The following is a 24,684-nucleotide window of genomic DNA, read 5'->3' on the forward strand; positions in this document are numbered from 1 at the left end:
ATTTCTTGTTAAACGTCTACTTTGTTGGAGGAAGCTCTAAAGAGTTTAAGTTGAATTCATGCCATTTTTGGAAACCGTAGCAAATACAACTTGAAAATGTATCGGATTTCAGCATTCATTGTATAGAGTTCTAGCTGACCACGACATTCAAATGTTGGAGTGCAGCCTGTTCATTTGTTTTATCCGATGGCATCATGAATGTCATGTATTTCTGTCCTGAAAAAACAGTATGGACTCTTGCCATTTCGATTTTGATCCTTAACATTTACACATATGAGATTCCTCATGCTACATGATGTACGACAGGAAGATGGAATAAAAAATTTCTTCAATGACGTCTATGATCTGTATATAAAGGTAAGGAGTTATTTTCTTTTTAATGTTCTGGTCTTTCCTAGAAGGAAGCAGAACCGGTTTGACACTGTTTAAATATTTGTAACTTTCGATTTCTCAACTTCTTATCATTGTATAAAACCCTCTGTAACAAATCTTGCCTGGGTGAACAAGATTGCAAAATTTGCATTGCAAAAAACCTTTTCTGGTGCAAGGAAAAGAACAGGATGCAATGTCTTCAATCTTTTTTTTTTTATTTCCAACTTTAATAATTTTTAACGTACAAAAACATAGTGTTATGCAGTTACATACTTCCAAAATGGGGATGGGAGGGTGCTGTTGCGCTGGATCCTAGATGGCGGTTCTCTGTTAGAGCTCTGCCGAGCCTGTAACGGGCGCAAACTCCGATAATACTCCCCTGGTGCCCGAATAACAGCGGATCAGGGCTCTTCAAGCTGTGGGCGATACCTTGAGCCCGGGAATAGGGCCGTCTTCAGATCCTTTGAGGGAGGCGCAGGACGCGGCGCTACTGGAGTTCCGTGCTTGGAGAGGGTCGGCATGCCAAATACATCTTGTATTGAGGTCTCTGCTGCCCTGGTCCGCTGGGCGAGCAAAGGTGAGGTGTTGCAGGTGGGGTGCAACGGAGTACCCCAGATGCCTCCCTAAGTGCACCATTGACATCTAGGTTGGTGTGCCCATGCTGCAGTACTGTGGGACGGTGGCCCGCAGAGCGGGAGACAATGGCAGGACCCACCCGCAATTACTGCCTGTGCCCCATGGCGCCTGGCGGACCTGAGACCCTGGCTGTATAAGGTGGCCTGTGGCCCTGAGGACCCTTGCTTCACCATCTGAGTTTACTCCAGCAACGTGCTGAAGGGGGCAAGGTGGGCTTCACTGCAGTATTCTTGACCTGCTTCCACAGGCTTTGCAGAAAGACTACATTCCATACAGGTTGAAGTATGTAAGGTAACCACAGAACCTGAATACTCCAGATACCTTTGAATACTTTTGAGGTTCATGGCCACCCTTCCACGCAGTAATACCGGTGGTCCAGCAGGGGTGCCACAATCCCTTCTACCACCAAGGCCCTGCAACTACTACCAAAGGAAAATACCCATTTCAGGTGGCCACGTGGAGGCACATTAATTTGGGCTGAGTGGCCCAGGAGGGAAGCAACGGTCACCTGCTGACCTGTCAAGGAGCGACTGGTCCACTACTGTGCGGGTAGGTGATCCCTGGGGCACTGTGTGGTGGCTGTGGGCTTCACCACTGGGGAGACGCACATCCTACACAATAAGACCCTTTATTCGTGGTCGCTGTTGTCTGGCCTGCCGTATGCCCATTCTTAGTAGCAGCACAGTGCGCCTTTATCGTTCCAGCGTGGTGGTTGTACTGCATAGACCCTGGGTGCATGCCCCGCTGTCTTCGGAGCTGCCCGGCTCTGGCACTCAAAGGATCCGTGTTGTGCTCACTATTGAGCTGCTGTTTGGCTATCCTGAGGTCCCCCTGTACACGCTTATTGCTAGGCTTTGGCCTTTTCACCTATGGTGCACATCACTGCACCCCTCTGCGATGACGAAAGGGGTCATGAAGAAACAGAGCTCCATAAACCTATATGCCAAAACTGCCCTGTGCAACCAGATACTGGGACGGTGGCCGAGACCATGGATATTACCACTGCGACGACAAAACTTTCTGGGACCCAGCACATGATGGCCTGTGACTCGGGGGTCACCTTGAAAAACTCACCAAAATAATACAAAAGCAGTGTATGCCGGTGCAAGAAGTAAGGCCCCGGACGCAGCTAGGACAGCAAATTCAAACAGAACGCGGAACAGAACTGCATGAAAAGGCGTTGTCAAAGAAACGCCCCTAAATTGGATGATACTTTACAGTGCAAGTAATTAGTATTCGTGATCATGCGACAGAAAAAAATCTCCCCACACAAAGCTGATTGGACTTTGCACCCTGGACCCTTATAGAAAAGTATATATCTCATTCAACAATTGGGTCCATGAACCTTCCCACACTGCCAAGTCATTGAAACATTTGAGACGACCAGCGGAACTTTAATGAACTGCCCTGGTCGCCTCATCCTGATTCTCATGAGAATTGCTTTCCACCCTGACACCGCCAGAGCATTGAACCACGGACATACTGCTATACAAATGTTGCATATCTGGGATGCTCTAACCCTTTTCACAGGGAAAATGTTCTACGGGGCAATTTGAAACCGCTGTGTATCTTTTCAGCTCCATTAGAAAATCGCATTTCAATTATGATTTTTAATTATAAAATGGTCATGTATTCATTCGTTGGCGGAACCTTTATCTCTAATCTGTGACCTCCAAAAATAACAATCACTGTGTACTTCTCTCAGCACTGGCATAGGATTGCAGACTCTGCACTAAATCACCAGCCCAAGCGGCTTTTGCTGCACATAAAATGCTAACACACGTTTGCTGCAAAAGCAGGCTTTTAATGCCCAAGTTTGATTATACTTATGCATTCATGGATTAGTTTTGGTTAAGCATTTTCTTTCGCAGATATCCAGAAGAGCCACCTCCCCTTTTACAGTGCTACTCTCACAGCTGATAAGTGCGTTCCTTTATACCGCGTTGGACTTGCATCTTAACAAAGGTGAGGAGTTGCAGGTGGGGTGCAGCGGAGTGACCCCAGACGCCTCCCAGTGACATCTAGGCTGGTGCGCCCACGCTGCAGTACTGTGGCGACCGTGGCGGGACCCAGCCGCAATTACTGCCTGTGCTCCCCGGCGCCTGGTGGAACAGAGACCCTGGCTGTATAAGATGGCCTGCAGCAGTGCTTTTCTTGCCCTGAGGACCCTTCCTTCATCATCTGAGTTAACTCTAATAACGTGCTGAAGGGGGCAGGGTGGATTTGACTGCAGGATTCGGGACCCGGTTCCACAGGCTCTGCAGAAAGACTACATTCCATACAGGTGCAATTCTGAAAGGTAACCACAGGAACCTGAATATTCCATATACCTTAGAATTTTTTTAAGATCATGGCCACCCTTCCATTCCGCCTTCCACGCAGTGATACCGGTGGCCCAGCAGGGGTGCTGCAATCCTTTCTACCACCAAGGTCCTGCAACTACTACCGGAGGAAAATACCCATTGCAGGTGGCCACGTGGAGGCACATTCATTTTGGGCTGGGTGGCCCCAGGAGGGAAGCATGATCATCTGCTGACCTGTCGAGGAGCAACTGGCCCACTACTGTGCGGCTAGATGAGCCCTCAGGCACTGTGTGTTGGCTTCGGGCTCACACATTAAACACAATAAGACCCTGCATGCATGGCCCTGCTGTGGCCTGGTGTGCCGTGAGCCCATTCTTAGTAGCAGCGCAGTGCGCCTTTATCATTGCAACATGGGTGTTGTACTGCATAGATCCTGGGTGCATGTCCCGCTGTCATGGATGCCACTGCGTCAACCTTTCTGAAACCCAGCGCATGATGGCCTGTATGCAGGAGGGGTTCTCGCCAGTGTACAGCAAATTGGATGACCTCACCGTTGGGCCTATCAAAGCACGGCTGGAAAAAACAGATCATAGGCTGACGGAGGCAGAAGAGAGGGTGAGCAAAGTGGAAGCCCGTGTATCAACCCTAAAAACAGAGGTGGTGGTGCTGTCCAAGCATTTGCCAAGAAAAATTATGACCTTGAGTCAAGGTCTCGCCGCAATAACATCCAAATCATTGGGGTGCCGGACAGCAACACAGAAACATCACTGGAGACATTCACTGAGGAAACGCTTCGCCCACTGCTGTGCAACCCCAATCTTTCACCTCAGTTCGAAGTGGAGCGCGCTCGCAGGTCCCTGGCGCCCAATAATTGCTTGTATCCTCAATTACCGCGATCGAGATGCCCTCCTTCGTGCTGCCCGCATCTCATGTTGGGATCTAGCACGGTGCATATTTATCCTGACTTTTCCGTGGCCGTCCAGCAAGAGCAGAAGACATTTATAATGTTTATTAGAGAGGGTCCTCAAATATGCATTGTTGTATCCTGCCAAACTGCAGGTGGAATGGAATGCCAAGACTTACTTCTTCACACTACCCAGAGAGGCTATGAAGTCTCTAGATGAGAACCTGCCTGCGCCGTGAGTGCATGGGGCTCGGGCTTGCACCTGCTTTGTGGATAGATCGGTTGCTTTGCTGTGTCAGACTTCACCGCTTCACTTACCTGTCAAACTGGACTGTGAGCCTTGGTTGTGTTGGAGCTTACTGTGAGCAGCAAAGGCCCCGGTTGAGCGGTCTCCACCATAACGATATGTTAAAATAGGATGTGAGAGAATACTAGTCTTTCCATATTACTAAGCCTGTTGGATGGCTTGGGTTTGCAGTCGTCTTATGCAATGCTGCATTAAAAGTTGGTATTCTGCTTGGAGACTCTTCAACGCCCCAGTTTTGAGGGGGATGTGGGTGGGGGAAGGGGGAATGTTGGGTTTATTAAAAAGCAATTGCCACACAAACTGTTGACATATGAGGGGGTGGCGGGAGCGGTTTGGCTGAAAAGACTTGACCTGCCTGATAACACGGGTTTGCGGCCTTATAGATGGGAGAGGTAGTTGACCTAAACTGGAATTTCAGCGAAAGCTACCTTTGCATGTAGAGAGACACATGCCCTTGCTGCCAGCGGCGAGGGATTTGACAGGAGCTGGGGCAAACGCCGATATTATACTACATACTCTATCTAGGGGGGAGTAATAATCTTAGTACATAAATCACTGCCGTTCCAACACAAAGTTGTGGCGGACCCCTGGGGCGATATGTTAGTCTACAGGTGTTTTGCTGAAAGGGAGATACTGCTATTCAATGTTTATCGTCCCAACGTTGATTGATTTTAACATGCTGGCCCCTTACCCCTAAATACCCATCCTCTGGGGTGGCAACTTCAACACCATCCTCGACCTTTAAGTACATAGATTCACTCATACTATTAAACCCCCGATGAGAGCAACATGCGTCATCAATGAGGGCATGGTAACGCTATGACTGGCAGATGCTTGGCAGGCTATGCACAGGAGGAACCAGAGTTTTTCTTTTACTCCTCAGTTCACAACTCTTTCTCTGCATAGATATGTGGCTAGTCTGAGATGTGCTAGTTGGGGTATTTTCGGAGACCAGTATGCTTCTGAGATCCTACTCTGACCAATCCCCTGTCCGTATTTCCTTAAAATTGGGCAATCTACCCCTGCTCTGAAATAACTGGCGCTTGAACTCACAAGCTTTGACAGACGTGGCATTTGTGGCTACTGGAGACAACCAAGTGAAGCTATATTTGGAAACAATCTAGGCTCAGTGACTGCGTTCCGAACACTTTGGGAAGCCTTTAAGGTATACATACGGGGGATTTCCATGGCCGCTCAATCGGTGTACTTAAAGTGATTTGGCGTGACATGGTGAGAACTGAGGAGGATCTTCGGCAGCTAGAGCGTTGAAACACAGATAAGTCTCCCACAGCCACGCTTGCAGCGGTGAACCAGTGTAATGTATTACAAAAAATGTAACCTCTGATTCCAAGATGAGGAAGTTAAATGCTTTCTGTGAACACACATGAACATTTGACTTCAAGCTTAAAGAGAGGCCCATTTCTCTGAGCACAATGTGCGTTTGCTAGAGCCATAGAAAGACAGCTTGTTTGTGTTCAGATGAAGCTTGTTTTGCACTCTTTTAGCAGCCGAGAGAAAAGTATGTCGGCTTCTCATGAGCATCCAGAGATTTATAAATTCAGTGGAGTCCAGTAGCTGCAGCCGTGGGATTCTGCTGACGGTAGACATCTCTGGAACAATACTGTAATCCATTTGGAGGGAAAGACATCACACAGATGGGTGAAGAGCAAGTCACTTCACTTCTTGACTTCTTACTTTGAACTCCAGTTGGGCGAACTGAAGCAGACTTGTTTCCGTTAGCCTGTTCCCATCGGCAAGGGATTCTCTCTCCCACCCTGGTGATTCCCAGTGAAGGCTTGGTAGATAAGAAGAATGTTAGAGAAATGCTAATGGTGATGTATTTCTGTTTCATTTCCATCTGTCTTTTGCTGAGATAATCTTTAATTGTGATAATAAAGAGACCTGAGACAGGTCTATTTCAAACTTTACATGAAGTGTGAATGAATTCTTTGCGTTCCAAGACAAAGCACATTGCCTTCCAGAACCCCGTAAATTAAAAAAATATATCTTTAAATTACAGAGAAAACAGGAAGGCAAAACAAGGAGGCAGTTCACAACTTTAGGGACAACGCTGAGCGGGAGCTTAAAATCCTAGATGCCCCGGTGGCCGCCAGACAGTACGAAGAGGCGGAAAGACTGGGTAGGCTGCTGGCTCGCAGGGTGCTCCAGGAGGGTGGCAGCGGGTATTTCCCACTCCTCGCAGGTGAAACAGGCACGTTGGTGCACATGTGTGCAGCAGTCAATGGAGTGTTGGCACGGTTCTATACTGACCTGTATTCCAATAAGGATACTCGCTTTCCAGCGGACATCAAACAGTTTCTAGCAGGCCTACCAATCGCACCACTGTCGAGGGACGCTAGTGCTCACCTGGACCTGCCGATTTCCCTCAACGAGCTAGATGATCTGTCAATGGGGAAGGTTCCGGGTACAGATGGCCAAACAGCTGAATTTTACAAACACTTTAAATCCATGTTCCTGCCCCATCTGCTCACGCTGTGGCAAGAGGCACAAGAGCTTCTTGAGACTGAGGGAAGCCATAATCACGGCCCTCTTGAAGCCCAACAAGCTTGCAGAACACTGTGGTTCCTATAGGCCCCTCTCATTAATTAACACAGATGTTAAGGTCTTTGTGGAAATGATGCCCACTAGGCTGCTGCCATTCATGCCACTTATAAGTCACCTGGATCAAGCAGGGATTCATTCCCAGGAAGTCCACAGCGTTAAATTTGTGCAGGCTCTTTAATATAAGACATTTTGACGCAGTGCGGGTTCGGCCCAGTGTTCCTCTCCTACATACAACTCCTATAAGCGGCACCTTTGGCTAGAGGGCTAGAGTGTGTACTAATGGTACACTATCACCAAAACTAGCGATAGCTAGAGGCACTTGTCAGGGATGCCCATTATCACCCCTGCTATTTGCTATCGCTATTGAACCATTGGCGGACCTCATACAACACAGGCCTAGGGGATTCAGATTGGTCGGGGGACCGGAAATTATATTGCTGTATGCTGATGATGTACTACTGTACATTATGAATCCCCATATCCAGTTCATGCCAATTATGGCAGACCTATTATACTTTGGGGTACTGTTGAGGAATTTTGCCTTTCCTCACCTTCCTCCAGAAGCTCAACATCTCCAGAGCCCTGGTTCACTCTAGGCTGGACTACTGCAACTGTTACGCTCACCTGGTATCCACGGGGACGCCACCCAGCCCTGGTTGGATGATTTGCACTCTAGAACCGTCTCCCGGTCCCTTGGTAAGGCCTCTGGTTAAAGATGGGTCTGCAATATATGAGAGCTGGATTCAATACCAGAATGTCTGTTTTCCCACCTCCCTTGGCCTCAACTTCTTCCTCCCACTTGGGCCCCCTCCTCACCTTAATATTGTAAAAGTTGGATTCTCCGTCCTGCTCCTCGTGGCAGGGGCGCGTAGATGTGGGGGGCGAGCAGCGACCAAGTTACTTCACTGGTGCAAGCCCCCTTGTGGGAATCCAGGCCTGCTGCGACTCTGTAGGTTTGTTGTTTTACAGTCTTATGTTCCTCTTAGTTCGAATAATAATGTCTTGCTTCTTTGGTGTTGTCATGCAGTTTGAAGATGATCATGGGCCAGTAGGCGAAAGCGCGGTGTGCGCGATGCTGTCCGGTGAGTAATGTGCGATGCGCAGGGCTGTTTTGCCTTGTATATTGCTAACCTGTGTCTTTTCACTCCTTGCAGGTTGCGATGTTCCTCGCCGAGCGCCGTAATGTTCCAGCAATTATACTGACCAGGAGATGACTACCCAGGTAAAAATTGTGTGGCTTTCTTCATTCGGGGGGAAACGTGAGTAAACACTTACTAATGCTGTCTTCCTTTCTCCTCTTTCCATGTTATGGTATTCCAGGATGCATGCGGTGCCGGATGATGGAGTTCGTACCTTCAGGTGAGTGGAAATGAAGTCCGCGATGGATTGAACACAGGATACTCTTCCAGGTAAGTTTTGTAGTGTTCTTTCGCTCTCTGCAGGTCCTTGGCTTCAGGTAAGCTGGCATCAATGAACTGGACACGGTGAGCGTTACGCTGCCCACAGCAGAATAACAAAAAGCATGTTCTGCTGTTTGGGTGTGGTTTAAATAGTCTCGGGTAAAATAGTCCAGGTAAAGTAGTCCGAGGCCTGCCACACCCAAAAGACTAGACCGCATAGCTCAGTTCCTTGTAACTGAGCTATGTGTGTGCCTCCATGTTGGCTGAACCCCCCCGCCCCCAAGTTAAATAGTCCCAAGTAAATAGTCCCATTCTAATGTTGGTCTTCATGATGGTTATGAGCCTGGCTTCAAATGCTCCAGGACTGACTCCAAGAGAGTATTGGATGAGGTTTTAAGGCCTTTGACCTGGCCCTAACTGGAAGGCTGACTTGCCAGTGAGGGCCCGGGGCAAGGGTGATGACAGCAACAGCCTCTTCCTCAATCTTCCTCTTTCCTCCCTTCACCCGCTTCAACTAATTCAGAATAGGACTGCAAGACATCCTTGACCTCAAGCTCAGAGTCTGCATCTCTCCAGCCCTAAATCTCTCCACTGGCTCCCGGTGACTGCAAGTATCAAATCCAAGACCCTTTGCATCATCCACAAGGCTGCTTGGGGCCTAGGACCTCTCTACATCCAGCTTTCCCTCCCTAAATACCTCGTAGCCAGAGTCCTTTGGTCCTCTTGCTCCAACTATGCAGGTGAAATGTTTCCCCAAGCAGAGAGTGGGAGGTAGATCCCTTTCCTCAGCTGGTTCCTCCCTCTGGAACAGCCTCCCTCTCCCCCCTCAGACTTGAGCCGGATCTTCTTAAGTTTCTGGAAACTTCTCAAGACTTTTCGTTTTCTCCTCGCCCTTCCCTCTTCCATGATAACTCTCCCTCTGCCACTGTCACTGGGGCCTGGTCCCTTCAGAGTCGAACAGGGGCCAGATCACCCCCCACCCCCTACCAGTCACTCCAGCACTTGCCCTCTGGCCCCCTTACCCAGACTAGCCCTACCTGGTCCTCCCTGTCAACCGTACTCATCCTCCCTTGCATTTGCCGCCTTGGCCCGCCTATCACTTTCGTGTTCCCACCCTCAGGGCACCCCTCTCCTGCACTTCTCCCTCTACCCCCTCCGCCTTGCACTTAACACATTTGTCATGCAGTTGCCCAGTAGGATTGTCACAAGCTTAATATAACCGTTTTAGTTCTTTTAGGGTTCCCTTGTCTCGCTCCCCCCCCCCCCGCACCCCCTTGTCTTGTGGCGCATGGAAACACTTGTGTATAGGCCTCATGCAAATGTCCAGTAAATAAAAAAAAAAGCTAAATTACAACAAATTTGAGCTCTTTCCCCTGGCAGACATTACTACTGAGCCAAGAGATCTGCAAGGGTTCACTTGGTTCCCATCTGCTAGTTGTGGCAGGGCATGGCACCCTGTTATATGACAAAACTATGCCGTATACATGGCACACTGTGCAACTAAACTCAAGACCTAAGCACAATTACCGCTGACTATAGCGGGCACAATTGCCCTGATAAAAATGGCTGTGCTTTGGGAAAAATTGAGAGATATGGTCAGTGGATATGAATATTGACTTTACGGATAGAGATAGGACAGATATATTAAGAGTAGGTGTCAGTCTAGGAGCGGACTTAAATCTACGTATGATCAGACGGAAGATAATAGGTAGAGTATACTGGAAGCCGGTTAAGATGTATAAATTGAACTTGCAGACAGATGATTTATGCTGGGGGTGTGGGACAGACAGGTGTACATTGGTACACCTTTTTTGGAGTTGTCCAAGAGTTTGTAGCTTTTGGAATGAAGTGATTGAATTGACGCTAAAAGTAGTTTTGCAGAGATCAGCAGTTAATATAATCCTTCTTCTACATAGGGGGAGATGTTCTGATTCTATGAAATATAACAGTTGGATTGATAAAGCTTTGTTAGTTGTGATGCGACTCATTCTTCGAGTTTGGAAAACCAGGAAGAAGCCATCAGTAGAGGACTGGTTAATGGAGTTGCAGACCCTGTTTGATTATGTTAAAATGACATTCGAAGTGAGAGAGGAGGAGGAGGAATACATTTCAATGTGGGGGCCATTCAATGCCTTATATGCCTAAATATCTAAGGTTTGGATGATATTGAGGAGTGTTTTTTTTTCTCTTCCCTCTTTTTTTATTTTTTCTTTTCTTTCTTTTCTCTCTTTTAGTGTATTGGTTTGGTTTTGGTCTACGTGAAGTCTTGTGTCTATGTATGTCTTCTAATAGGAGGGGTGGTTATATTTGTTTGAGACTTGTTTACATACACTGAAAGTGATTTAGTGTGGCTAAGGGGGATGTGTTGGATTGTAATGTTTGCTTTGCATTGTATACTTATTGGAATGTAGTTAAACAATATGCTTATGCTAAAATCTAAAAAACCCTTGTATTATATTGATGTGATTTGTATTTGTTGACATGCTAATAAATAGATGTTTAAAAAAAAATAATAAAAAATGGCTATGCTCTCTAAACTGCTGTATTATTTCTTAATATTCTGCTAGGGCCTGGGCGTTGTTTTTTGCGGAGCTTGAGGCGGAAGTCACCAAATTTGTATGGCACTTAGGCGCAGTGCGTTTGAAATGGACCACGCTAACCCAATCATATGAAAGGGAGGGATTTCCAGCCTCAGACCTCCGGCTGTACTGAACTGTGGCGCGGGCACAGTTTTCAGCTGCCTGGTTCTTGGAGGGTCCACCTTCTCATGTTAAACTGGAAAGGTACTCCGCCGATAGCTTTTTGTCACTGATCTTCCCTTCCCGCTTTGCAGATGGTTGGGAATTTCCCCCGGATAGCGTCACAACACTAGCCTGGCATAAAATATGGACATGGCTGGGATTGACAGCTCCATACCACAGGGATCTTCCTCTCTGGAAATGCATTCCTTCCCTGCCTCGGGTAAATGCTGCCTCTTGTCGTATCTGGGTGTGATGTGGGTTTAGCACAATGGGTTCACTGTACTCTAATGGTATTTTCGTGACTGCTAGCTATATAACTATGCTACACCAGATTAGGTCCTCCATCTGGTTTGAGTACACAGGCTTGTGCAGAGCATGTAGGAACCAGTGGGAGTGATTCCCGGTTGAGCTTGAGGGCGATACTGTCCTGGAGTATATTCTAGCAGTGGTTGGCCCCTTCCCAAGGGTCACCTAGGCATAAGCCTCAGCTTGCAACAATGAGACGAGACACCAGACTAAGGATAAACCAAGCCTCTTGTATTAGATAGAAAATAAACGGCATACAGAGAGATTATCAGCGGAGAAGCAGGAAAATACAGAAGGTCAAGTGGCGTGCAGGCATCATGCAGACCTTTCTGCAGGGGCCTCCCTTAGAGTGCAGGTTACATAGCATATCATAAGAAATCTCTAATATGTTATAGCGTTTTCACAATGTGGGCGTTGCATGGCATGACATTTTCAAACATTTGGCAATAACTATCGGCATCTTACTTGTGACCTTGTGATGAAGCTGAGGGACTACATTGTGTTGTAATATGAATAAGTGGTATTTGCAGAAATCCTACTGTTATCTACCATATAAGGTGCTGATGCTATACTTCTAGAGAGCAAGCGGAAGAGGTTTGACATGTCCCTTTGCCTTGTTACTGGGTCTTGGTCTGATCTGCACCAGGAGGGGTTTGGGCATTTCGGCGGAGGCCTAAATGTATGAGAGAGCCTAATGTAGCATACCGTAACCTTGCATTGCACATCGATCCTGCAACATTAACCCCCCATTTGGTTGTCCCTGAGACAGGGTGTACACCACAGGGAGCAGGATTTGAGCATCGCATCAAAGATGCCCAGGTACAGGGGTGACAATGATGGGATGGATAGGTACAGGGATTGTCACAGAAAGGATGCTGCTTCAGAGGCTTAGATTGTGGGCCTCTAAGGTCCCAATTCAAAAATGCATACAATTTGGCATCAGACATCTGCCCTAACACATCTATAATTTCCTGTTCATTGGCGGCATCTTTAGAGATGTCCTCCTTAAGTTGAGGTGTCTCCATTTCGAGTGGCACCAGCCTGACCTCGGCAGGCAAGTGAGACACCTGTTTAGCACAGCATGACAGAAGGCAGCGAATAAGAAACACTATCATTGAAAAGGCGGCAATTATAGCAGCAACGATTAAAATACTATGTAGAATGGAGGAGCCCAGTGAACCAAAAGTCTTTTGAATCCAGGTTAACAGTGAACCAGCATAACCATCGATTATACCGTGTAAGGCGTTACCAACCCCTTTGGAGGTGTTTATGATGTCCTCAACCTGGGAGAAGTTATCGGGTACCCAGGTGCAGCATTCTTGTCCTATAATTTTACAGGTACCCCCTTGGGCAGCTAGTAAATAATCGAGAGCCATTCTATTCTGGAGGACCATAGTTCAGAGTGCAAATTGTTCCCTTTGAAGAATCTGTATTCCTTTTGCGGTGTTGTTGGCTACCTGTTCTAGGAGGAGTGATGGGGAATGAAGATTAGCCCTGTTGGTTGTCGTCCCAATGCTCTGGATCAGGAACCCTATGAGGCATTTGAACCATGTCCAGGTGTTGCGTTTGGATCGTCGGGGTGTGTAGTGAGCTTCTGGAAAAAGGGACACATGGCGGATTGCTGGGCGATTGAACCCAATGGTGCACTGACCAGTCCAGTTAGCTGATAGCCATTGGTAGGAGCTAGACCCACAAAGGAAATGTAACCCTCTGTGGGTGTAGAGGGTTATTTGCGGTGCTAGGCGTGCCATTACTATGAAATTGTCCTATCCTACTGACAGCTGTGTCATTATAGGTGGTGATAGTACTTCTCTTAAGGACATGGGTGGCTGGTGTGATGCCCATTGAAGGCAGGGTTCCTGTTGCGGTAAAATATATCGGAGCTATGGAATAAATGCGGTAGGTATCCTAGGAGGTAAAGTATTGGCGTAGCTGGGGTAGAATCATCTCGGGGGGGGGGGGGATGGGTCAAATTGGGACAAGAGTCCTTGACCAGGAGGTCATACCGCCATTCAGCAAGATTGAATGGGATGGGGATGAAGGGAATCGCCCCACTGGTGTACATAGGAGTGTGGGAGTATACATAGCAATCTTGCCTTCATTAGGTCAGCGTACCAAGCGAAGTTGAGGAAGGTGGTGTGTGGGTGTAGGATGGTGGATGGTAGGGTGAGGCAGCACAATTACCATGGTAAGGAACAGCAACATGTGTGAAACAATTCAGACAGTGAATGCTGAATGCATCAATAATGCAATAGCAGCGTTATTCCTAGCTTTAGCAGTACAACCCTACGGAGAATGGGGCCTTGTGCCCCAAAGTTCCAAAGAGTGTCAATTGTTACAGGACCCGGTAGACAGAGAGGATGGTGCAAAAGTTCAGGATCCTTGCAAGGATGATTAGATGCGTAGAGCTGGAAGAAATCAGCTGAGCCTCTGGGCACAATCAGCTGGCTTCCTAAACCCCCTTGGGCTGGAGGACTTATGCACCTACACTCCAGGTGTGAAGCATTATTGTAGCTGCTTGGTAACACCCATAGGAGGCAGGCGTAGCAGTAGTGTGCTTTCGGTAGCTGTGATTGACCTGCTGATGTCAGGTGAGATGGTGGCCGCACTCCGCATTGCACCTCAGGATCGGTAGCAGAACTTCATTGTCGAGGAGTGCTAGTTGCCGAGTCACCAGGGCTTTAGCTGCTGGGACCCCAGTGGGCAGCTGAAGGGGTGTCGTTATCCTGTACCCCTGCAGATTGCAGCTTTGGTGTGACTTTGGTTCTGGCGGACGGTGGGTGGTCTTTGTCCTGGACCTCTTGCTGTTCGTCGTCGATTTGGAGGTGCTGTTTTCACACACTGGCCAGCGTGGTCCCAGGAGTCATGGCCTCTACACCGTACTGCGATGTGGGTTATCAGCAGGATCTGCTAAGGACCCTTCCAGCGAGGATGCAGTTTTGATTTTTCGCTGATGCACTTTCAGGACCACCCAGTCTCCCGGCATGAGGCTGTGGCACAGCGATTGGTCGAGACAGAGCTTCTTGGATTTGCTGGAAGTGAGATCTGACAACGTGTATTCGTCTTTTGCGATAGGAAACTACAAGATCATCATTCAGTTATGGGGAAGGTGGTGGTATAACAGGCATTCTCATGGGCCTCCCCATGATTATCTTGTGGGGGAGAGGCTATGTGCTCTTATTTTGTGTTTCTAATGTCCATGAGTATAAGAGGGAGGGCATCAGGCCACCTTTGCAAAGCGGAGCTTCATGTCGAAGTTTCGGCGTGCCACTGCCCCTGTCGATTGTGGGTGAAAACTACAATAGAAGTGCTGAAGGATCCCCTAGGCACTGCAAATGTTTTGTACAATCTGTCCAGTGAAATAGATGCCTCTGTCGTTGTTGGCGGTGTGTTTCGGTGGGTGGCCAGAGCGAAATGTCCGAGAATTGTCTTTATTTCCAGCCAATTTCAGAGACATTTCCCTCTGTCCACTCACCGAAACGTGTCGCCAACAACAGATGTCATACCTTCCCGCGTTCCCACAGGTGTCCAGACGAAAAATGGTACCTCACTTGTGGGTGCACCTACCGTGGCGCAAAAGGAAAAGGGTAAACCACTGGTAACCCCAAGCCTTTTGGCACAGAACATTTTGTTCATGTGGGCAACCTACAGATTTGTGCCTATGGTGTCGGAGCCAGCAAGGAAAACAGAGAACCCCCATGCATTTCTGAAAAGAAGACGCCAGTGGGAATCCAAAGATGTCTGACTTGCACAAATCTCCCCAGAATGTATTTGCGACAAGCCCTGCCAAAGACCCACATGGGAGAAGGGTGCCCAAGGCAGGGATATTACCGCTGACTTTGCTGGAGCTCTGGCTGGCCTGCGTTACAGCTTCTCCCCAACAGGGGGTCCTGGCAGTGTGCCAATACCTCCCCGAAGGGAAAAGCTGTAATGCAGCGCAGCCGCAACTCCAGGACGGTTGGAGGTGATGTTCCCAGCCTTGGACATCCATGCACCATGTGGGTGTACCGTCCCCTAAGCACAGCGGCAGCTCCAGGGATCCCCGGCAGGGTCCCCATTCCTCCCCAGAGGTGACACCTGTAACATAGCACAGCCAGAGCTGCAGCCTGGGCTTGCAGACGGACAACCCACATGGGAGGCTTCCGCTCCCAGGGAAACACCAATGTTCTGCTGGCATGGGAGGCAATTTGTGGCCTGCTCCTGCAATTGTGTCCCAGCCCACCAAAATATCTGACCAGACGGCCCATTCCCACCCACACCACCAACAATGCAGCCCCAGTCTCACCCACCTTACTGACAGTGGGCCCTAACCATAGAATAATAAAAAACAGTACTTGCATAACATTGCGGCTGCTCGCATAGAAAAAGCTGTAAACAAAACAAAACATGTATTACCTATGATCACACCAGCAAAAACAAATCAATACTTTCCAAGCATGCCCCCCCTTGCAAGCCATCCCTGGTGGTCTACTGAACTTCACCCCCCCCAGTGAAAACCCATTTGCCCCTTCCCGCGGGCAGTTATCTGCCCCAAGGAGGGCTGCATGAGGTGCCCCCCCACACTTCATTTGGGGTGGGGGTAGAAGCCCACCCCAAAATGTCGGACAGGCCCCCCAATGGATGGCGACTTAGGGTATGTTTGGTAAACAAAGAAAAAAATTGAAAATGGCAGGCTGGGGGGAGTGGGTGGCGTGGCCAGCTCGCGATGAGGACGTGACTCCTCGGAGTTCTGCGGCCGCCAGCCGTTTTATACAAATATTCTGCAAAAAGCTGAATGGCGACAGGTGAAAAAGACACCGTTGGGCTTCGGAACCTCGTGGCGATGTTTCGATGCAGTGAGAAGCAAAATCGGAGAGCGGAGACTGCCTGAGGCGACAAAGTGCACGGCCGTGTCCCAAGTAAGATGGCCGTCATTAGTGTGCGTCGGCAAGGAATGTCGTGGGCTAGAAGAGGAAAGGCGGCGGCCCCTGCCCGCTGAGCTGCCGGGCCACGGGGGGACTGCAGGGGAGCCAGGGGACCCAACTAACCCCATACTGGGAGTCGGAGCCTCGTGCACTGATCCTGTGGACGTGCGAAGGAGGGAAATGTGCCAGATCCCTGTCAGTGGTTCAAACGGACCCGCACGGACAAGCAGAGCAGCCAACGGAGCCATAACAGGAATCCAACTGTAGCGTGAGACCCCACCGTGCTGCGACCGCGGGCCCCATAGCTGCCGCGTTGGGAGGAGGAGCCCTGTGGGTACCAGTGTGCAAGGGAAGCAAGAACCACCAGAGCAGCAGCAACTAGCTGGGAAGCATATACAACACGCACCCGAGCAACCACACAATACAACAGTGGGAGCATATACAACACTCACCCTCGAGTGAACAGGTGACGGTGGGGAGCAAACACATGGCAGGAAGGGCAACACAGGCGAGATACCCCCAATGACTCCCAAACATAGAAAGTCTGATCCAACGACCCGGCAAGCATAGGATGCGCTGTAACCCGGTAGGACTAACATACAAAGGCGGCTCTCTGTGAAGAACCTCCAGAACAAAAACTTCATTTGCCCTGAGTGAAGGGAGTTGGTGTAGAAGCAGAAACGACATCGAAACAGTGGCACACCCTGCGGAACGACAATCATTAGCCAACCCCTGTCCCCAAGCGACAAAGTGATACACTCAGGCATATGCCCATACCCCAAACTGCCTCACAGGCTAAACCACAAACTTGTGGTATATAATCGTCAAAGTGAAGGAAACCCAAATAACTAGCAGCCCACACGGGGGTTATAAAGATGAGCTGCTCGGGAGGCTATGATGCCGGAGAAACGTGCCGCCACTACGCGATAGATATATGGCGTGAGGGTGTCGCTGAACTAACCCTGAAACACAGGCACCCCACGGAAAGGCGAGATATAACAACAGACGAGCTCTTCCCTGTAAAGTACCAAATACCGGAAGTTCATAGACATAAAAGCACAAACTTCAAAATGGGCAAAGAGAAGGCTAAGAAAATGGGCACACAGAGCACAATGGAACAATTCACAATGTCCACCTCGACTCCCCCAGCAGAACAAAATAAAGCTGGTGATACACGAGACGCTGAGGATGATATATCCCTTTGAGATGTGATGAATGCCATTGCCTGCTCCCGGACCTCCATGGAAGTGACAATGGCCAGTATTAGCACACAGGTGTCCCTACTGCATCACGACCTGCAGAAATTGTCATCCCGCACGGGAGAGGCCGAAAATCGAATATCTGTGGCAGAAGATGAGCTGCGGGATATGGGACAAAAGATGAACAACGTGTTGCAATGCATTAAATCACTGGAGGAGCGAGTAGAGGAGGGAGAGGGACGCTCGAGGAGAAACATCCGAATCCTCGCCTCCCTGAGAAGACAAACGGACCAAGCATGGAGCTCTTCCTAGAACAATGGCTTGCTGACTTATTCGCGCCAAAAGCTCTTTCAAAATTCTTCTCCATTGAACGGGCTCACCGGGTACCGAATGGTAGACCGATTCCAGGTGTACCACCAAGGACGGTAATTGCTAAGATTCTGAACTATAGAGACCGCGACGCGGTGCTCCAAATGGCCAGAGTAAAAGGCTCCATAACGTTCAACGGCTCCAGAATTGCCTTTTTTCCTGACTTCACCAAAGAGGTACAAAAGGCAAGACAATCATTTGATCCTCTGAAGAAACGACTACAGATGCTGAAGGTGAAGTATGGCCTGCTATTCTCGGCGCAACTAAAGATATTGATTGATTGATTTTATTTATTTATAGAGCGCTTTACACCACGGCGCTGTACATTGGAACAACAAAATACAGAGTAATAACAATAACGTTATGAGCAAATTACAACTTTAATCATTCAGCAAAACAGTGCAAAGAGCAATTGACTGAGAGTGGGGGGGGGGGGTGGAGTGGGAACAGGAGTGTTGGGGAGGGGCAGCGGAAGGATTGAATAAATGTAACAGGAGGGGAGGAAGAATGTAAAGGTAGAAGGGAGAGAGGAATTAAAAGGGGGGAAAAAAGAACAGGGGGGAGTAAAGAGGGCAGGGGGGTGCTTCAAGGTGGGGCGTGGAGGAGGAGGGATTTAAGGGAAGTGCGAAATGAGGTGAGGGAAGTGGAAGAGCGGATTGAGAGGGGGAGAGAGTTCCAATGCAGAGGAGCAAGAAGTTGGAAGGAGCGGAACCGGGAGGAAGCACAGGGGGAAGGAGGAACAGTGAGAAGGAAGTGGTCAGCAGAACAAAGGGGGCGAGAGGGGGAGTAGAAGGAGAGAAGGGAGGAGAGAGAGGGAGGAGCAAGACCATGGAGGGTTTTGAAAACAAGGCAGAGAAAATGGAATTTAAGTTGTAGGTGGAAAGGTAGCCAGCCAAGGTGAGAGAGCGAAGCGGAGATGGAGTCACGGGAGGTAAGGAGACAGAGGGTACGAATAGCAGAGTGGTAAATGGATTTGAGAGGGGTAAGCTGAGATGAGGTAAGACCGAAGATTAGAGAGGAGCAATAGAAGAGGCGGGAAAAGATGAGAGAGGAGATTAGGAGTTTGGTAGCATGGAATGTGAGGGAGGGACGGATTTTAGAGGTGGTATCTGCAGGAGCGGGAGGTGAGTGAAATGTGTTGCGAGAAGGTGAGAGAGGAGTCAAAGAGAACACCTAGGTTGCGAGCATGAGTGGAGATAGGAAGGAGGAAAGTGGATGAAAGGGGGAGGAGAGGGAGGAGGAAGAGTATTAGAGGGGAAGAAAAGGACTTCGGTTTTATCGGTGTTAAGTGAGAGAAACCAGGAGGACATCCAGTTCTTAATGGCTGTGAGACAAGAGGAGAGTTTAAGGTGGAGGTCAGGTGTGCAGGAGGAGAAAGAGAGAAAGAGTTGAGTATCGTCGGCAGAGAAATGATGGGAGATGCCAAAGGAGGAGATAACAGGGGCAATGAGGGAGATGTAGAGAGAGAAGAGGAAAGGACCAAGTACAGAGCCTTGAGGAACACCGTAACTAAGTGAGAAGGAAGGAGAGGTCTGGGCTCCCCATGAGACAGCAAAGGAACGATAGGAAAGGTAAGAGGATAGCCATTTTAGGACAGGGCCTTTGAACCCGAAGGAGGAGAGAGTGTGGAGCAGGAGTGGGTGATCGACAGTGTCAAAAGCAGCAGAGAGATCAAGGAGAATAAGGATAGAGGATTGCTTTGCATGACGAGCAGAGAGGAGCGAGTTGAGAATAGAGGTGACAGTTTCGGTGGAATGTTTGGGACGGAAGCCAGATTGGAAAGGAGGAAGGAGGGAGGAAGAAGAGACATATAGATATACCACGGAGATATATCCGTGGTAGATATACCACGGAGGCACGACTGTGCACTTCACCGATCCAAAAGAGGCATGGTCCTGGGCGGAAAACCACTTGGAAGCTGACTGGAGCCCATGGAGAAGGCAAGACAATAGAAGGAACAGACCTCGCCCGGAGAGACCACCGGACGTGAGACCGCAGCAACAAGCGGAGGCAGCGCCGCAGATGGAAGCTGAATAAGCGTGAACAATGGACAGACAGGCATGTATACTCACTGCACGTAAGCAACTACAATTCAGCCTTATGACACCACCAATATATGACTAACGAACTCAGCAAGTAGAATGGCTGGCGGCCCGCGATGTGCCGCACCGATACCCCCCTTAGTTGCAGTTACAGTTGTAGAATCTGGTAACGGTGTACCAATCCTACCACAGGCCGGGAAACCGACCAGACGAGAGTTAATGTATGAGTGTTGAAGTTTAGCAGTTTTTAAGTTTGTAATGGGGCGACAGATGCTTCAGTTGGGGATGGAGTATAGGGAGGAGGGAGTTGGGAACAAGTTTCTAATTCAATGGTTTGTGTGCGAACGTACTGTGATCACACTAAACGCAAATGACACAACGACAATACTGTAACGCTCACCTGATTCCCGTAGAGGCGCCGGTCTTGACTGGGCGTATACCGTATCTTCAAAGGTGATGTGTAACACACGGCTGGCTCTTTGGGCTGGACCTCTGTGCACTGTATGTCTGACTCGAAGGGTAAGATGTCTGCAGATAGAAAATATGGGATTAAGGAACTGGGTTATTGAATGTCTCTCTCTTCTTCCCTTTCTCTTCTCCTGTAGAACCCCAAAGGTTAACGCTCTCATCTTAGGTAAGTGAACGCCGTGCTCTCCATCTGCCTCGGGGCAGGGTGCTGTAACCAGTTTCTTCACTGGATAAGGGGAGCAGGCCTCTTGACTTCAGAGGACTGCTGTCCGTCGTTTACTGCACGAACGGTAAGTTTTGAGTAATTCTAATGTCTTTAAAGTCTTTAGTAATGATCTTTCTTGTTTTGCAGGGTTCCGGCGATGGCGGATGGCGGGCTGAAGTGAGTTGAAGATGGAGCCCGTGTGATGAATAGAAGCGCCTGGAAGCACGTAAGTAAGCGCTTGTTGCCTGCTTCACGATGCGCTCTAACTGTCTTTTTATTTTGCAGGTACAAGTTCGGAGCGGCTGCAGGGTGCCGGAATACCCACTGGGTTAGATGTGGAAAGGAGTAATGGCACGTGAGTATTAAAGTTCCCCAATGTCTTTAAACGCACCTTGTTTTGTCTTTCAGATGCGGGATGCAGCGCCGAAGGCCTCCGGAGCGTGCGAAGAGTTGGTAAGCTTTTGTCTTTCAGATGCCGGAATGCAGCGCGAGGCGTTGGTGACAGCCGATGGACCAGGTAAGTGAAGAGCTGTCACTGAAGACCGTAATGCTAACCTGTTCTTTCTTGTCTTTATAGGTGTTGCTGAAGACTGGATTCAGGATGGTAAGCCTTTTTCCTTAGGCCCAGGATCAGATGCAGAAGACACGATGAGCGTTCTGCTGCAGAGGATGCAGAATAACGCAAAGCAAGATTCATCCATCGGGTGTGGTTTAAATAGCCTCCTGTAGTGCTTAGAAGTCTCCTTCCACAACCACCCCTAGGTAAGAAAAGAGTTCCTGCTTTCCAGAAGAGTTCCAGTGTTCTGAATCTAGGGAGTGGCTCCTGCCCCACCCAACAGGAAAAGTAGTTCCAAACAGAAGAGGATCAGAGGCTCAACTGGCAGGCAAGTAAGCAGCATGGTCTGCTGCAGGTAAGTCCACCCAAGCATTATGAGCCCGGCGCTTCCAGCGCTGGGACTGGGCATATTTATGAGCCTGGTGCCACTGGCGCCAGGACTGGGTCCAAAAGGTCCCAATTGGGACTGGTTGGCACTCGGAACCTGGGTTATGGATCTGCTTCCAAGGGAGTTGGGAAAACCCTAACCTTTTGGAAGCAGAGATCATGACAAATACAAATGCTGGCACTCGCAGAACAGACATCTCCCATTGGGCACAAGCATGAACCACAAAGCCCAGATACCCAATGACGCTGCCTAACGCAATAATTAACAAGCGCTTAACAATTATGACATGGAATGTTAACGGGCTAGGGTCTAGCATCAAGAGACGCCTGGTAACACAATACATAAATAGGCATTCACCGGATATAGTGCTCCTAAGAGAAACGCACTTGGCCGGGACAGTATGCAATCTCTTTAAAAGATCCAACTATTGGACTGCGATGCATGCAGGCTCCTCCAAGGGAGCCAGAGGGGTGTTGATCCTAATTCTTAATAAGTTACCACTAACGATATCGAAGGTGACTCATGACACTGGGGGAAGATATATACACACAAACGCTACGCTATGGAACCAGACACTTGCGATCATGGCAGTATACGCCCCGCCAGCACTCCTACCTACACTACTAGCAGACATTACACCCATTCTCGCTGCAAACACTGCTGATATCTGGGTAGTGGGCGGGGACTTCAATGAGGTCATGGATAACACACTGGATCACGCACACATAAGGGGGAGGAATCCAACAACTAACACCAAGCTAGCTACCTTTGCCTCTGCACTAGGCTTGAGAGATGTATGGCGCGACCTGCCCAGAGACACACGCGAATGCTCCTTCCATTCAGGCGTACACGCCTCACTATCTAGAATAGACTACTTCTTTCTACCAGCTCAGAAGATTCACAAGGCATACAGCGTGTCCCTACTCCCACGTGGCATCTCCAACCACTGCCGATTGCTGATAGAACTCGGAACTGAAAGGCTACCCCCCCACCCTGCCTGGCGACTAAACAATTAACTGGTGTTCCCGGACCTAATAGAATAGATAAGCAACACTACCTCTACCTAGTTTGAGCTGAATACAGGTTCCGTGGACAACCCTGGAACACTACGGGAAGCCTATAAGCCAGTACTGAGAGGAGAAATCCTAGCATGGACAGCAGCACACCAAAAGGCACACCGTAAGGAGGTTGTAGACGCTGAAAAGGAGGTGACGCACAGGGAAACACAGCACATACAAAATAACACACCTGAGACAAAAAGAGATTTAATACTAGCACAGAAAAAACTGCATAACCTAACACTAGATTGTGCCAAAAGGGCACATAGAGCCATGAGAGCATGACTATATGAAACTGGGGAGAAAGCAGGGAATTTACTAGCCTGGCTGGAAAGGCGCGATGAAGGGCATCAGCAAATAAGAAGCATTAAAGATGTGAACGCAGGGAGGCCACCAGGGGGCGCGCAGGCAATGGCTGCCTGATCGTACTGCTCCCGCCAAAGCCGAGCTGAACAAGGGGATTGAGCCCCCCCGAACCACCCCCAGGCGGACCCAGAACGACGGCGTTGTGTGGTGACACCCCCGGGCACCTAGTAAGCGAAAAAGCGACGCTCGGGGTCCCCGGGAAGCACGAGAACGGGACCTGTGACGTCTGCCCGGGACGGACCCGCACAGGGCCTCAGCAGCTGCGGCGCGGGAGAGTGGAGAGGAGCCCCGCGGACGCCGCGCAGACACGGTGTGAAGTCACCCTCCCCCCCACCTCACCCGATTGATCCCCGCCACTCCCCCCAGTCTCCGCGGAGCAGCGGGCCGTGGGCCTAGCCCGGCAGAGAACATATGTAGAGGAGCCGAAACCCAGCGCACCTCGGAGCTAGCCCCGACACACTTTGAGGATCGCCAGGCAGGAGGCCCCCAACAAGGCAGTAGGAGCCGCATCACGGCAATGGGGGGCCTAGGCCAGGCAAGGAGCCAGACTTTGTCCGTCACAGAGGCGGAGGGTTCCGGGTGGGGAAAACAAGTCTGGCCCATGCCACTCTTCTCCCCCCTTACCCCCCCACGAGGAAAGCAACAGCAATCCTGTGCGGACCCCGGGTGCGAGGCCCCCGCTGGGTGTTGATGGGGCGTGAGCCCGCCCGGGGACGGCCTTGGTCCCCCCACACTCCTGGAGATCAGAGAGCGGAAGATTGGGGGGCAGGGACCACGGACCCAGTTGCCCACATAGATAGAACTGGACAGACCAGCAACAACTTAGGCAGGCTGCAGCGACTCTGGTCCGGGTGAGAGGCCCCCACTTGCAACGGCGTATCTCAGCTAGGTGAGGGTGTGCCCGGTCCTGGGCCCCCCCCCAAATTTTTTTTTTCACGGCCCCCCACCGAGAGCCCCAGGAAGGAAACCATTGGCTGATCCAGAAGGGGGCGGCCAGGTGAACTGGCGGAAAACCTTACAGGAATTTGGCTTTCAGGAGATGCCGAGCAGCAAGAGAAGCCCAAGCCCCACTAAAGCAATGGCCCAGTCGGAGGCCCCGGTGCCCTCCACGACGGCCATGGAAAGAGGTTTTGCCTCAATATTACAGGAAATCAGGGACATGCAGTCTGACATTGCCCAGAAATTTGAGAAAATTGATCAAAGGGTGGACAAGGTCGAGAAAAGACTGTTGCAGGTGGAGACCAATCAAACATCATCAGCGTCCCTAGAGTTGGATGTAGGACTGAGGCTAGCGGCCCTGGAGAAAAGGGATGAGGAGAGGTCCAGGCAGATGGACGACTTTGAAAACAGGGAAAGGAGGAACAACCTCAGAATTTTTGGGGTACCCGAAGTGGAAGGGGAAATGGAGAGAGACATTATCCGAACGGTGAGAGACATCATCACCCTCCTATTTGCTGAAGAAATGACTACGGAACCCATATTTGATAGGGTGCATAGGGCCGAGGGTAGGGCAGGGGGCCCCTGATCTATTCTGGTCCGGTTTCACTACTATTCGGAAAAAACAAAGGTGTTGGAGGAAGCCAGGAAGGCTCGGG

The 24,684-nt window shown here is 49.6% G+C and overlaps 1 protein-coding gene across 7 annotated transcripts in view; it reads left to right on the top strand.

The window, feature by feature from the left end:
• Positions 1 to 24,684, top strand: part of TRAPPC2 (trafficking protein particle complex subunit 2) — a 400,579-nt gene that overhangs the window by 280,760 nt on the left and 95,135 nt on the right. For all 7 annotated transcript variants that reach the window (XM_069640574.1, XM_069640575.1, XM_069640578.1 and 4 more), the window contains one exon: positions 270 to 357. In XM_069640574.1, coding sequence (XP_069496675.1) covers positions 270 to 357 — 88 coding nt within the window. The remainder of the gene's footprint in view (positions 1 to 269; positions 358 to 24,684) is intronic.

This window comes from Ambystoma mexicanum, chromosome 7q (assembly GCF_040938575.1).
Source record: "Ambystoma mexicanum isolate Mex_15411 chromosome 7q, UKY_AmexF1_1, whole genome shotgun sequence".
NCBI lineage: Eukaryota > Metazoa > Chordata > Amphibia > Caudata > Ambystomatidae > Ambystoma > Ambystoma mexicanum.